General features: G+C 36.3%; 2 protein-coding genes and 1 long non-coding RNA gene across 9 annotated transcripts; 2 read left to right on the forward strand and 1 right to left on the reverse strand.

Annotated features, from left to right (window-relative positions):
* Positions 1-664: 664 nt before the first annotated feature.
* Positions 665-3,249, reverse strand: LOC104719192 (uncharacterized). 7 transcript variants are annotated; one of them, XR_015568137.1, is made up of 4 exons: positions 3,190-3,249; positions 1,746-1,838; positions 1,051-1,226; positions 665-966 (listed from the first exon to the last, which is right to left on the reverse strand). It is a non-coding gene; the product is annotated as an uncharacterized LOC104719192 (long non-coding RNA). The 7 variants fall into 7 exon arrangements; XR_015568141.1 differs by having other exon boundaries at positions 1,051-1,220; positions 3,190-3,208; XR_015568139.1 differs by lacking the exon at positions 3,190-3,249 and adding an exon at positions 1,391-1,451 and having other exon boundaries at positions 1,746-2,296.
* A 1,163-nt stretch (positions 3,250-4,412) lies between these two features.
* LOC104719193 (zinc finger BED domain-containing protein RICESLEEPER 3) lies at positions 4,413-7,638 on the forward strand. Its single transcript, XM_087470233.1, has 3 exons — positions 4,413-4,480; positions 5,339-5,444; positions 6,713-7,638. The coding sequence occupies exons 1-3, from the start codon at positions 4,428-4,430 to the stop codon at positions 7,376-7,378; spliced, it is 825 nt and encodes a 274-aa protein (XP_087326359.1). The 5' UTR covers positions 4,413-4,427; the 3' UTR covers positions 7,379-7,638.
* Positions 6,753-12,333, forward strand: LOC147936233 (uncharacterized). Its single transcript, XM_087470234.1, has 3 exons — positions 6,753-6,872; positions 8,738-11,983; positions 12,121-12,333. The coding sequence occupies exon 2, from the start codon at positions 9,299-9,301 to the stop codon at positions 9,851-9,853; it is 555 nt and encodes a 184-aa protein (XP_087326360.1). The 5' UTR covers positions 6,753-6,872; positions 8,738-9,298; the 3' UTR covers positions 9,854-11,983; positions 12,121-12,333.
* Positions 12,334-14,830: the final 2,497 nt, after the last annotated feature.

Genomic DNA, 14,830 nt, shown 5'->3' on the forward strand with positions numbered 1-14,830 from the left:
TGATATAGTAAAATATGTTTCTCTTAAATCTCATATCTATAAAACAATTGTTATGTTGTATCTTCAAACTATAATAATATAAAATATTCTATAACATTTCATAAAACAGCTAAAACTTTTAATAGTTTTCAATTTCTAAATATGCATCATTTACATTTTGATAGATTGATAGACCATTAAAATATGATAATTGATATTCTTATTCATAAATTTAAATATTTATGTCATGTGTATTAGTCTATAATATTATATTTGTAATTCATTGTCAATAATATCTTTTAACTATTTCAAATTCAATTCTAATACCATAAAATTTACAAGATCCAAAATTCTAATCTTATTTTGTAAAAATTGTCTCAATTCATAATTCTAAAAAAATAAACAATTAAAAATATACCTATAAATTAATAATTATTAATTTACACTATAAAATAATAATTATTAATTTATAGATAAAGTAATATCACAATAAATTAATAAAATTTCTTGGCCCCAACATTATTAATTTATAGAGGTTTTACTGTACAAAGCTTTCTTAGAGCATTTCTATTGGGAGATTGGGTACTTTTAAAAAATAAGAACTTTTAAAATTAGAAGATTAATTCAAATTATTCCCTCCAATGGTAAAATTTTTTATTGTATTCTTAATTTCGAAAAAATATTATTTTCAAAATAAAAATAATTTAAGTAAAACATTATTAGTTTAATGTTTAAACATTTTAGATTTTACAAAAATAAAAATTATTGCATAAAATTATTAAAATCTAGTAACTCTAAGACAAAATATCACCAAAGGTAGCATTTTTAAAAAAACTAAACAATGAAGCTCCTGGAAATCAAAAACTAACAAAGCCACAGTTAAAGATATCATCAAAGGTAGCATTATCATGATGTTGAGACTGTCATGAACAATCCAGATTTTGCTCGATCGTGTTCTTGTTTCTTCAGTATGTGGGAGTAGTTAAGCTGGCATAAGAGATCACATAACAAAAGAACAATCAATATTTGTTTTATAATTCTTGATGAGAAGAGAGAATCAAAAGAACTAACTTGATGACAAGAAGCTTTTTCCAATGCAATTGATTCCCCCATGTGAAAAGGGTCGACCACCAACATTACTGAGCTTCAATGAGGGGAAGTCCAAGTGTTGATATCCTACATGCTTGCCACCAAGGCTGTTGATTGGAGAGGGAAACAAAAAAGCACAAGAACTTCGGAATCTGTATCTAGTAAATCAAAACCAAAAACTACATGAATAATCATAAAGCTAACTAAGGTTAACAAACAGAAAAAAAACCAAAAGCTATCTTTTTGCAAACAAATCAAGAACACCAAAAAAACACATTCCTTTGTTTCAACCAATAAACACTCTCTCTCTAAATCTATTTACCGGAGATGGGTCTCACAATGAGCACTCTTTCCTCTAAGTATGGCGTTCCCGGAAGAAAGTCCTAATCAAACAACTTGATAATTATCTCAAGAAACTCTAACATCGAAATAACTTTGAGCGATGTGCATTACATACCAGAATTGCTAAACAATTAAAAAAAAAAACAAGCATTGCAGCAGCATCGTTTACATTACATGTAACAACACAAGAATACCAGGTAGATAAACTAGAAGAGCAAGCAAAATCACATGTGGGTGAAAATTTACAGACAACCAAAAGCAGTATTATGATTAAAATTACTAGGAATAAGTCGTTATCTACACCTAATAATCATCGAGATCAACTGTGGAATTACCTTCAGAAATCTAATCTCCCAGGAGCCAAGAACCATATGATTGCGTAAACCATTGAAGTTCTCAAAACATATCCATTTTTAAAGATTAAGCATCTGTTGGTGGCATAAAAAGCATAATTCAAGAAAAGCCGAGCAATTAAACAGAAAACAGAGAGATAAGAGAATAAAACAGAGACTTTGATCACATACTACAAACAGATTACCCTAATTACTATCACGCCTATGAACACAGATAGAAACAGATTTTGAGAAACCCTAATTTTCAAAAATCAAAGGACCCTAATTTCTATACCATTACTAAACAAGAATTCATAGGATCATAGAAAGGAAATTATCTGTATAATCGAGATATGTCGTTCCGATTGGTTAATCAAAATCTCTGATTTCCGATTGATTGATCAAAGTCTCTGATTAGTGATTGGTTAATCAAAACCTCTGATTGCCAGGTTTCGATTTTGTCAAAAGAAATTCTTCGTTTTGGGTTGAGAGTTTCGCGAAAGAGAGAAGAGCAAAAAAAAAAAAAAAAAACACTTGTTTTTATATTAAAAACCAACTCAACGATCGTATTAATAAGAGGCAAGTCTTAAACTTAGTAAATAATAGGCAACTCTTAGCTTTTTTTTTAATTAATTCTGATTTATTTTTAATCACAATCTGTAGTTAGAACCTTGGCTAAATCCACAGTTGGAGATGCACTTAAACCACCTCCATCACCCATCAATCAATTGGCCATTAGCAAAGTTGCTTAAAAATTAATATAGGATTATAAATTTCCAAAAAAGTTAAATTAAAAACTTCTTATAAACCTGTAAAATTTCATAGGTCCATTGATAGTTGTTAAACTTAGAGCAAATCCAATGAGAAGATATAATTTTGAGGCTCTTATATTTTCTTAATAATATATTGTGTATTTTTTGAAAAATTAGAACTTTTAGAAAATTAATTAAAATTGTCCCCTCCAATGGTGATAATAAAAATGGGGTTCTTATTTTTAGGATTTTATAAAAATGGGAAATCAACAAGGGAAGAGTGAGAACAACAAACAAGTAGCTCACCAAATTCAAAACTAAAAATAACAAAGAAGATTATCACACAACAATAGTTTACATACAAAACAAAAAAACAAAAACAGAGAGCTCTAACTTGGAAAAGCATTCTTCCATTGCAGGAAAACAGTAACACAGATAAAACAATCTTACTAGATTTGCCACAGTTTCCTAATGATCTCCTTGTTCAATGTGCAATAACTACTCTAACAAAATCAAGCAGATGGAAAAATCCAAAATCAGGGGACATTAAGTATACGAGCACACACAATAATCAAGAAAATATTATGGTGCAAGAAAACAAAACAAGAAAATTACATCAGTTTGGTGAATTACATCATTCACATCTTACAGAGAACTGAACTAAAACATCATAGATGTTGAGCATCTTAACAAACCGTTTTCTGTAGTTGAGGTGGAGCCTTAACTTGCGTTTCAACAAATCTTTTATCATTCTTAAACAGCAAAGACTCTGCAATATGAGAAACACAAGAAGAACCAACACAAAATCATGTAGACATGGAACAAAATATATCGATCACAGTTATAATTTAGCCAGAGCCTAAACTAAAATAAAGCAGAAAAGGTAAATAAAACACAAATTACCAATGTTTTTTTTGCTTTTGTTTTATTAAATCAACGATAATCTTACCTAAATTTTAATCAGTTAGAACATTTAATTAAGGAAAACATATATATCATAATTAAAAAAAAAGAAAAAAACATTTAAATACATAATAAATCAAATCTAAATTTCTGATTCTTTATAAATATTTTAGGAAAAAACGAAAAAAAAACAAGAAAAGGAAATTACAGTTAATATTTGTGCATATTTTTCCTCACAGTTTTAGAAAAATAAATAAATAAATCCAGTTTAATTTTAAAAAAACAATTAAAATAAAAATTAAATTACTTCAAAAGATATTTTAGAATAGTAAAGTATTCATTATAGCCTTAATAATATAAAGTTAATTAATATATAAGATATGTGAAATTAATAAAAATCAACTCAAATTTGTTTTAATGGATATAGAAAATATATCTAAAATCAAATTATTTGTAAATACTCTCTAAAACACAAGATATGCAAGAAACATCTTTAAAATGATCATATGTAACTAATATATTTTGTAATCATGAATAAAAATAATATATATCTATGAAAATAAACTATTCATGGATTACATTTTTTGTTTAAGAAAATTTATTAAATTTTTTTATATATATATATATTTTAAAAATATTATATATATATTAGTAATAATATATTTTTTTTAAAAGAAGCAAAGAAATTTCAATTTATATTTGTATTTCTAAATAGTAATTACCCTAAATAAGTACTTATAACTCTAAAATTCAATAATTATAATTGGTTGACTATATTGTATTACTATATATTTATGCAAAATTGAATATTTTATAAATATCTTTTTAATTTATTTACTATGAACAAATCTTCTATTGTAGAAGGAAAAATAAATTATGTCAAAAATGTGAGAAAAGCAAAAAATTTAGTTATGTTCTTATCCAAAATTTTTGCACAATAAAAATTGTCTAAAACTTAATTATTTTAAAAATAACAGTTATGTGACATAAAAAATTTTACGGGTAGGGACGAAATGAAACAGGACGGGACATGACAAGACGGGATGGGACGAGATGTCTTTGCCATTCTCCAAATATTTACGTGTAGGTTATATATGTGCAATAGTCCAAATAAAATCAAATTAAAATCCGTTATTTAGATTTAACACCTATAAGCATACCACTATCGCTTAAAAACTGTAAAATGAGGATTGTATATTTGTTACTGTGCAAAGGATTACAGATATATAAACAACGTACTTATATAAATATGTTATATTATTTACCATGTAAGTAAACCATATATACTACTGAATGCTATTTAAAATTTTGAAATTATAAAAAACACATAAATCAAAACATTTTATGAATATGAAATATACATAAATTAATTATAATATGTGTCATCACGTGCTGTAGCACAGGTAGAGCTGTCAAAATGGGCGGGCTGTCCATGGTCTGCCCATGTCCAATTCATTATAGACGGGTCATGGACAAGCCCATAATTTGAATGGGCTTAAATGGGCTTGGTCCGCTTCTGCCCACGGACAAAACTGGACGGACAGCGTGGACATTGGGCGGCCCATTGGACTGAAAATTCTAGGTTAAAATCGATTTGGGGAAAACACAAATCATTTCTTATTTCCTTTTTTCTTCACTCTCGGCGTCAGGTCACATTTATCGCCACCGCTGAGACCGCCGCTTAGGGCCGTCTCCTCCGTTATCTCCATAACCAGAGCAACCCTCATCGCCGTCGGGTTAAATCTCTTGCGATTCCGATCTTTACTCTGAGATTTATCTGAATTAGGGTTCACGATTTGAGTTCTTGGGTTTTCTCGCTTTATCATTTCTACTGTTATTTGTTCTGATTTCAGAGTCGAAATACTCAATCTGGGTATCTTGAATCGTTGTTTGTTCGTGGAAATTAGTTCATTTTTCTGATATATGTTGTTTTGTTGGTAGGGATTTTGTGACTGGTTTTCACAAGAGGAAGAAGAAGAGAAGAAAGGACGCTCGGAAGCAGCAGGAGGAAGCTATTAGGCGGAAACGAATCGAGGCTCGTAAGAAGGTATGATGAGCATATGGAACTGTTGCTTCTCTTTGTATATCTTCTTCTTTATTCTAATGTGTGTCATTCGTCATCCATGTGTGTTACAAGATTAGTCTTAAATTCCTAGTTTTAGCTAAATTTTATGATTTATGGGAGTTTTGAATCACTATCTTTTTTAGTAAAGAGGTTGTGCCATGAGCTTGTTCTGATTCATTTCAATGGGAATTGAATTGTTTCTTTTGTTTTGAATGCAAATATTAATCCAAAATGTTAACATCTCTTAGTAGGGAATGCTCCTATTGACCTTTTGGTGGTGGATAATATGCCAGAATGATTGTTAATGTTCAGTCATTTGTATTATGTCGACATTGAGAGGTCGTCTTATTTCGTGTTGCTCTGAGTCTTATATCTGAGCTTTGCAGAGGAAACTGGTTCTGATTTTGTCTCTTCTCTGATTACTCTCTTTCGTGCTTGTGTTTATGTTCGAAAACTGCTTCGAAAATTGAAAATTTTGTTTTGGTCCAAGGAGAGAACTTAGGTTCGTATGTGGTGGGCTCTCTATGTTGTATGGTCTAATGGATGTGTTGGGTTTTCATTCTGTTTTGTTTGTAATTATGATACAATTTTGATTTGTTCAGGTATATGCTTATCTCTGTTTTGGTGCTTGTTAGTATCATAGGTTCTCTCTTTTAGTCGCATGTGTTGTGCTTAAAAGTTAGAACCCTTTGTGATTACTCTACTGGTGTGAATGACATTTTAAAATTCTACATCACTTGTGTAAAGTATAATGGTAGTATTTTATTTTTGAACATTACATTGCGTATAACATACTTATTATCTCTGTTTTGGTGCTTCTATGTAACATAAGGTTTCTCATTCTATGAAATGTTGCATTGAGTATAATTTTTTTTCCTTTGTGTTGCATTTTGGTTTATTGTCAAAGTGTCTCTGGATGATACTTTTGTGACTTTTGCCTGTTGATTCTCTGAATATTTACTGTGGTAACATTCTCGAATTGTGCATCAAAGACTTATGATTGTTGTCCTAGCATTATAGTTCTACCATACTCATTGCCTTGATTTTTTTACAATACAAATTGTAAATATTTGTGTTATGGCACTAGTGTCTATCTTTAATCACTTAATCTTACAACTTGATGGAGCTTAGAACTCCAGTGAATCACTACTGTATCCAATTAGAAAGTGCAACGAATCTTAGTTTGATTTTCCCGTAGTTATCTTTTTGTTTAATAATACAATTCTGTAATTGACATATGGTTATTTCAGATGGGTGATACACTAAACCTTGAAGATGATTATATGAGTGGAGATGATTATATGCTTGAGCATGATATGAATCCGGATGAAGAAGAACATGTAGGAGAGGAACGTGTAGAAGCAGATTCAGTAGCTAGTACGGCTGATAAGAGGACAGGCAAGTCTACAGGTAAACGTAAAAGGTCAAGGTGTTGGAAAAATTTTGAAATTGTTGGAGATAAGTTGGATGATGGTAGGAATAATCTTAGATGCACCCGTTGTGAGCATACTTATTGCCTTGATCTTCGTAGAAGTGGCACCAATACTCTCTTGCGTCACATGGAATCATGCTCAAAGACTCCAGGAAGCACTCCTTTATGTGGAAACAGAAAGTTAGATATGATGGTGTTTAGGGAGATGATAGGATTGGCAATCATAGAACATGATTTGCCTTACTCTTTCGTTGAGTACAAAAGAATTAGAGAGGCTTTTCAGTATGCAAATTCCAACATCGAGTTTTGGTCAAGAAATACTGCGGCTGCTGATTGCTTAAAGATCTACGAGAAAGAGAAACTGAAGCTTAGAAAGATGTTGGATGAAGTTCCGGGTAGGTTTTGTTTAACAACAGATTTGTGGAGGGCAATCACAATAGAGGGGTACATGTGTTTGACTGCACACTATATCGATAGTGGATAGAATTTGAAGACAAAAATTTTGTCATTTTGTGCATTTCCTCCTCCACATACGGGTGCTGGAATAGCTACAAAGGTGTTGGCATTGCTAAAAGATTGGGGAATAGAAAAGAGAGTGTTCACAATTACAGTTGATAATGCTTCCTCATTGATCTTTAAAAAAAAGTGTCGGCTAGTAGATATATTAGAAGCATAAAAGATATATTAGTTTGTTGTAAAATAATTGATCTCAAATAGTTAGAGTGAAATAAAAATATTTTAAAAGCTCAATGTCCAATAACAAAATTACATTTGTCACTCTTTAAAAAAAAGTGTCGGCTAAAATAAGTTATACTGAATTCTTCTATTAAACGATGACACATAGCATAATAGTTCCAAAATTGGTGTGTTTCAACAGGTTGAATCTTTTCAACTGCGATTAATCCACCTCATAATTTTTGTTTTTTCAACACCCTCACTACAAGCATTAAACAGTTAAAATTTTTATTCAACATCCTCATTGTACATGGTCTTATTATAACGCCCGCGAACCAAAACTCAGCGTTTTGGGGTGGGTGTCGATCGACACTCATGGTGGTGTCGGTCGACACCACTTATTTCTGGTTCGACCAGATTGATTTAATTATCGATTTGAACCGGTTTGGTTTAGGAAAAACCAATAGACCGAGTTATATAAGTTAATTGTCGACCATAAGGGGTTTTGGGAGTTTTCTCTTGTCGCCGTTTATCGTTTTTGAGAGAGAAAGAGGAAAAAGAGAGTTCTTGAGATTTTTGGTGAGATTTCTTGGCTGTTCTTGAGAGATTTGGAGTTAAGAAGGATCTAGAAGCTTGCTAGGAGAGTGGGATTCGTTGCTCTTGGTCTGAATCTTCCTACAAAGAGGTGAGTGTATGACCATGGCTAATCTAAGCCTTTGATTTCCTTGTTCTTGCTTGTTTGTTGTTGTTTTGTGTGTTTTCTTGCTGGGGATTGGATTATACAGGTCCCTAATGATGTTTCCGGCATGGGTTTTGAGTATTGGATGATTTGGAGGAGATTGGGAAGCGAGATTCGACTCTCGGCTTCATGCGGATCGCAGTTGCAGGTGGAGTGTCGATCGACACCAGAAAAAATGGGCATCGAGCGACACTGTGGGGTAGTGTCGGTCGACACCAATGCCAGTGTTGGTCGACACTAGGCTGGTGTCGGTCGACACCTCCCTTCCAGCGAGACGATGTTCGTTTTCCTGGTTTGTGTGCTTTGTTTGTTGGTTGTTTTGGAACATTGGATCATTGTTGCTTGTGTGTATAGCCCAGTAGATGGGAGGATTGCCTCACTGAGTATTTATCAAATACTCATGCATCTCAATTTGTGTTTGTGGTGCAGGTAAAGGCAAAATGTGATCGTGGAATCAAGGCAATGAAGAGGAAGATGTTCTAGGGACTCGATTGGTTGTTGTCTGACATTGCTAGGTTACTAGAGTTGGGTCATTAGAAACATTGCTAGGATTGTCGGTTTGGTGTTTCTTGTTGTTTGCTATTTGGATTTTGTTATGATTATGATGTTAGTTTCTTATTGGTTATTTATTGGTATTGGTTATTCTGCTGTTGGTTGTGATTGTGGTTAGGTGGTTAGTGGGTATGGGACCACTAGTTGTAGTTTATTATTATTTATTATTATTATTATTATTTATTATTTATTATAAAAAAAAAACGGGTCAGGTCGTTTCAGTTTGGTATCAGAGCCCTTACGGTTCTAGGTTTGGGTTCACTAGGTTTCTGTTGTGGTTTCTGGGATTGCATGTCTTGATTGATTATGTGAGTTACTCAATTGTGTGTGGTATGGAGTCCTAGAAAATCTTCTTTGAGCCTACAGTGTGATTCCACGGTGAGTTATGTTGTGTGTTATGTTTATTGTGTGCTTACCATTCTGCTCATGGTAGTGTAGATGGTTAGAGAGGATGCTGTTGCTGGTCGTGGTCGTGGACGCGGACGTGGTCATGGACGCGGACGTGGTTGTGGTAGGAGCAGAGTCCCAGTGGTTAGTGAGACTACAGACCAGAGTGTGACAGCAGAGGGTGTTGGCGAGTCGCAGGGTGTCCAGGGGGATTCCATGAGTGTGGCCGGAGGGGGCAGTGTTGATGCTCCAGTAGCCGGTGATGTTAGGACCCCGGGTGCAGGTGTCCCTGTGGGTGGAGTCTCGGGTGTCGACCTTGCGGGTTTGCTGGCACAGTTGTTAGAGCAGTTGCCACCTGTGGCACCGGCTCAGGCTCAGGTAGTGCCACCAGTGGTGACGGTGGAGCGGCAGCCAGTGGCTGCGGATGTGGGGGTCCATTCTCGTTATATCAGCATGCTGACAGAGATGGGCCGTATTGGTACTAAGCGGTTTTTGGGAGGTACAGATCCTACTCTTAGATGTCCTGAGGGGTTTAGGGTGGACATTGGGGTTCACTATTTGACTGGTGATGCTCAGTTGTGGTGGAGTTCCGATGTCTTGGGCTGACTTTGTCTTGGAGTTCAACCGCAAGTATTTCCCTAGGGAGGCACTAGATAGGTTGGAGATGCAGTTCCTTCAGCTAGCAAAAGGGACTCGGTCAGTGCGGGAGCTTGACTTGGAGTTCAGTCGACTTCAGAGGTATGGGGGTCGGGATATGGAGTCTGAGGAGGCTCAGACCAGGAGGTTCTTTAGGGCCCTATATGATGACTTGAGGGTTCATAGTAGGGGCGGAGTTATGCTTCACGTGCAGAGCTGGTTGAGACTGCAGCAGAGATTGAGGAGGATATCCGGGCACAGTCAGTGGCGGCTAGCCCAGCAGTCCAGCCTAGTAGGGCTCAGCATGAGGGAGGTTCTAGCAAGGGCGGTAAGCCTGCGTAGGGAACCAAGAGGAAGTGGGAGGCTAGGCAGACGTCGAGTGGTGCGAGTTGCTTCAGGTGTGGGAGCAAAGATCACAAGATTGCTAGCTGTCCCAACAGGAGTGCCCCGTCGACAGCAGATCGTGTGTGCTACTATTGCAGGGAGCCAGGGCACATCAAGTCCTATTGTCCTAAGTTGCAGCCGGTAGTAGTGGCAGCGCTGCAGCAGGTGCAGTTAGGAGGGCAGCAGGTGGCACGGATTGAGCAAGCGCCACGAGTTTACACGACTGCAGAGACTCGTAGAACCAGCGCTGGGGCGATCATAGGTATAATTTCTGGTACTGTATCTTTGTGAATTCTTAGTAATTTCAGATTTTATGTTGTCCTGTGATAAAGTGTTAGGTTCTCAACACATGAGGTTTGTGTAGGGACCCTGTTGGTGGGAGGGTTTAAGTCCCATGTTATGTTTGATTTTGGAGCTACTCATAGCTTCATTACCCCGGAGTGTGCAGAGAGTGCGGATATTGTGGGAGATCTCGGAGAGCATGCATGAGTTGTCAGAGTTGCTGGAGGCAAGTTCCTGAGGGTCATAGGTCGAGCGAGGGGTATCTATATTCAGATCGCGGGAGAGTCTTGGCCTGCGGATTTGCTTATCAGCTCAGTGGAGTTGTATGACGTTATCTTAGGGATGGACTGGTTGCATCGGCATATGGTTCATCTGTATTGTTATCGGGGTAGAGTGGAGTTTGAGCGCTCAGGAGGGAAGTTGGTGTTTCAGGGGATTAGACTAACTTCGGGGAGTCTCGTGATCTCGGCCATTCAGGCTGGGAAGATGATCGAGAAGGGCCGTGAGGCTGATTTGGTTACTATATCTATGCCAAAGTCAGTGGGGAAGTATATGGTTAGCGGTATTCAGGTTGTGGAGGAGTTTGAGGACGTGTTCCAGTCGTTGCAGGGATTACCACCTTCTCGGTCTGATCCTTTTACGATTGAACTGGAACCAGGGACGACACCGTTATTCAAGGCTCCTTACAGGATAGCTCCAGCATAGATGGCAGATCTGAAGAAGCAGCTAGAGGATTTGTTGAGCAAGGGATTCATCCGTCCTAGTGTATCACCGTGGGGAGCGCCGGTGTTATTCGTTAAGAAAAAGGATGGGAGTTTCTGCTAGTCTATTAACTACAGAGGTCTCAACCAGGTCATTGTGAAGAACAAGTACCCTCTCCCGAGGATCGATGAGTTGTTGGATCAGTTGAGAGGTGCTAATTGGTTCTCCAAGATAGATCTGGCATCGGGTTATCATCAGATCCCGATAGATGAGGCAGATGTGAGGAAGACTTCTTTCAGGACGAGGTATGGGCATTATGAATTTGTGGTGATGCCGTTCGGGTTGACTAACGCACCAGCTGCGTTTATGAGATTGATCAACAGCGTGTTTCAGGAGTTTCTGGACGTGTCTGTCATCATTTTCATTGACGACATCCTGGTCTATTCTAAGAGTCCTGATGAGTATGCAGTGCATTTGAGGGCAGTTCTGGAGAAGCTGCAGGAGTAGAAATTGTTTGCTAAGTTGTGCAAGTGTAGTTTCTGGCAGCGTGAGATGGTTTTCTGGGTCATATTGTGTCTGCAGATGGAGTTTCTGTAGATCCGGATAAGATTCAGGCTATTAGGGGTTGGCCTAGACCGCAGAATGCCACAGATATCAGGAGTTTTCTCGGGTCGACACTAGGCTGGTGTCGGTCGACACCTCCCTTCCAGCGAGACGATGTTCGTTTTCCTGGTTTGTGTGCTTTGTTTGTTGGTTGTTTTGGAACATTGGATCATTGTTGCTTGTGTGTATAGCCCAGTAGATGGGAGGATTGCCTCACTGAGTATTTATCAAGTACTCATGCATCTCAATTTGTGTTTGTGGTGCAGGTAAAGGCAAAGTGTGATCGTGGAATCAAGGAAACGAAGAGGAAGTTGTTCTAAGGACTCGATTGGTTGTTGTCTGGCATTGCTAGGTTACTAGAGTTGGGTTATTAGAAACATTGCTAGGATTGCCGATTTGGTGTTTCTTGTTGTTTGGTATTTGGATTTTGTTATGATTATGATGTTGGTTTCTTATTGGTTATTTATTGGTATTGGTTATTTCGTTGTTGGTTGTGATTGTGGTTAGGTGGCTAGTGGATATGGGACCACTAGTTGTAGTTTATTATTATTTATTATTATTGTTATTTATTATTTATTATAAAAAAAAACGGGTCAGGTCGTTTCACTTATGAGCTTTTATGTGATATATGAGTACTACGAAGCTTTCTTAGACCACCTCCATCACCATCAATGGCCATTAGCAAAGTTTCTTAAAAATTAATATATTATAAAAAATTTAAAAAATTATATTAAAAATTTCTTAAGAAACTGTAAAATTTAATAGGTCCATTGATAGTTGTTAAATTTAGAGTCCTTAATTGAAATTTCTTGTGTTGCCTGATTATGATTTTCAATTAAAATCATTAAACACCTCAATGGTCTTTCCATTTGAGGTTGTGATGACATCTCAAGGTTTCATTCCGGTTCCACTAATCATATTCTCATAGGCTGCAATGATGAAATGAACCTGGTTGTGGAAAGAAAATTTGATTAATAAATAATAATAATATATAAACTACAACTAGTGGTCTCATACCCACTAGCCACCTAACCACAATCACAACCAACCGCGGAAATAACCAATACCAATAATCAATAAATATCCAATAATAAACCATTATTATAACATAACCAATCTCCAATAATTCAACCAACAGGAAACATAGAACCAGCAACCTAGCAATGTTTCTAATGACCCAACGCTAGCAACCTAGCAATGCCAGACCACAAACAATCGAGTCCCTAGAACATCCTCCTCTTCATTGCCTTGATTCCACGATCACAGTTTGCCTTTACCTGCACCACAAATACAAATTGAGATGCATGAGTATTTGATAAATACTCAGTGAGGCAATCCTCCCATCTACTGGGCTATACACACAAGCAATAAGACCTCTCATGCCACAAACACCAACAATAAAAAAAACCAGGAACATGCACAAGTGACCCGACACAATCTGGTTACTGTCAGAAGGGTGTCGACCGATACCTGAAGGTGTTGACCGACACTGGACATCTGGTGTCGACCAACACCACTTGGGTGTCGACCGACACCTGCTCGACACCCCCGAAACCCTAACAGTGTCGACCAACACCTCGACCGACACCTCCCGAGCCGTCTCGCGTTGGTCGACCGACACCATATTGGTGTCGACCGACACCATATTGGTGTCGACCGACACCACTGTCGAGCAGTGATTTTCTTCGAACAGAACCTCTGAATCTCGTCTCCAAACTTCTCCTTTTCGTCCCACACGATCCCAGGAACGAATCCAAGCCTCAGGAGCTACGAAAAACTCACAAACAACCAAAACAAACAACCAAACAATACACAATATCACAGAAACAGAGATCCTAGCTTAGATATCTAAGCCCAAAAGACGAAGCTACCACCACAAAAATCTTCCCACCACGTTCCTAACCTTGGATCTTCACTCTCACAGTAAGATCTCTCCAAAAACGCCTTCAAATCTCACAAACTCTCACAAGAACTCTTAGAAACTGTTTTCTTCTCTTTCTCTCTCAAAAACGACAAACGGCGACAAAGACAAAAATAAAACACGACCTAGGTCGTTTTCCCACTTATATATCTCGGTTCAATGGTTTTTCCTAAACCAAACCGGTCCAAATCGATAACTAAATCAATATGGTCGAACCAGAAATAAGTGGTGTCGACCGACACCACCATGGGTGTCGATCGACACCCACCCCCACAACGCAGAGTTTTGGTTCGTGGGCGTTACAATTATTCCTTACAATCTTACTATTTATCTTTTCTATTTGTTTTTTCAACAAATAGTTCATCTTATTTAATCAACTTACTCTTATATATTTGAACCACTTATGAAACTAAAGATAATCACTATTTTTTACAGAGAAAATATATATATACTAGTATTATGACCCGTCCATAGGACGGAGACATGTATCACTGGTTTTTATATTATTGAAAAAAAAATTTTGTTTGTAAAATCAAAATGTTAAGACTTAACCAAAACATGACCTCTAACAATGATAAGAAAACATTATTCTAGTACATTCTTTGAGACAATAATAAATCAGTCTCTTTAAATTAGTATCATACTAAAGGATAACATGGTTTGCATAAAAATAATAACATAAATAAAAGATAACATGGAAATGAGTTTTATAATAAATAACATAAAAAAACCTTCATATGTAGTAAACAAATTTTAGAGATACAGACAGCAGGAAAACATTATTAATTAGTAGATGTGTAGATGGAAACTGACATGGGTTGTACACAGTGCGCTTTCTCTTGTTTTGTTCTTGAATCATATAAAATGTAGAGTAATAATCTCCAACCATGAATCTGAAATAAAGAAAAAAGATGTAATCAATGAAACTCACCTTGTTTTATTATGAGATTAAAAGTAAAAAAAAAACAATGAATCAGAAATAAAAAGAAAGAGACATAAGATGAAAAGAAGTCAATAAGCATGGATTGATTACAATTGTTTTTCTCATACAATTT

Source organism: Camelina sativa, chromosome 10 (assembly GCF_030686135.1).
Source record: "Camelina sativa cultivar CO46 ecotype springtype chromosome 10, ASM3068613v1".
Classification (NCBI taxonomy): domain Eukaryota; kingdom Viridiplantae; phylum Streptophyta; class Magnoliopsida; order Brassicales; family Brassicaceae; genus Camelina; species Camelina sativa.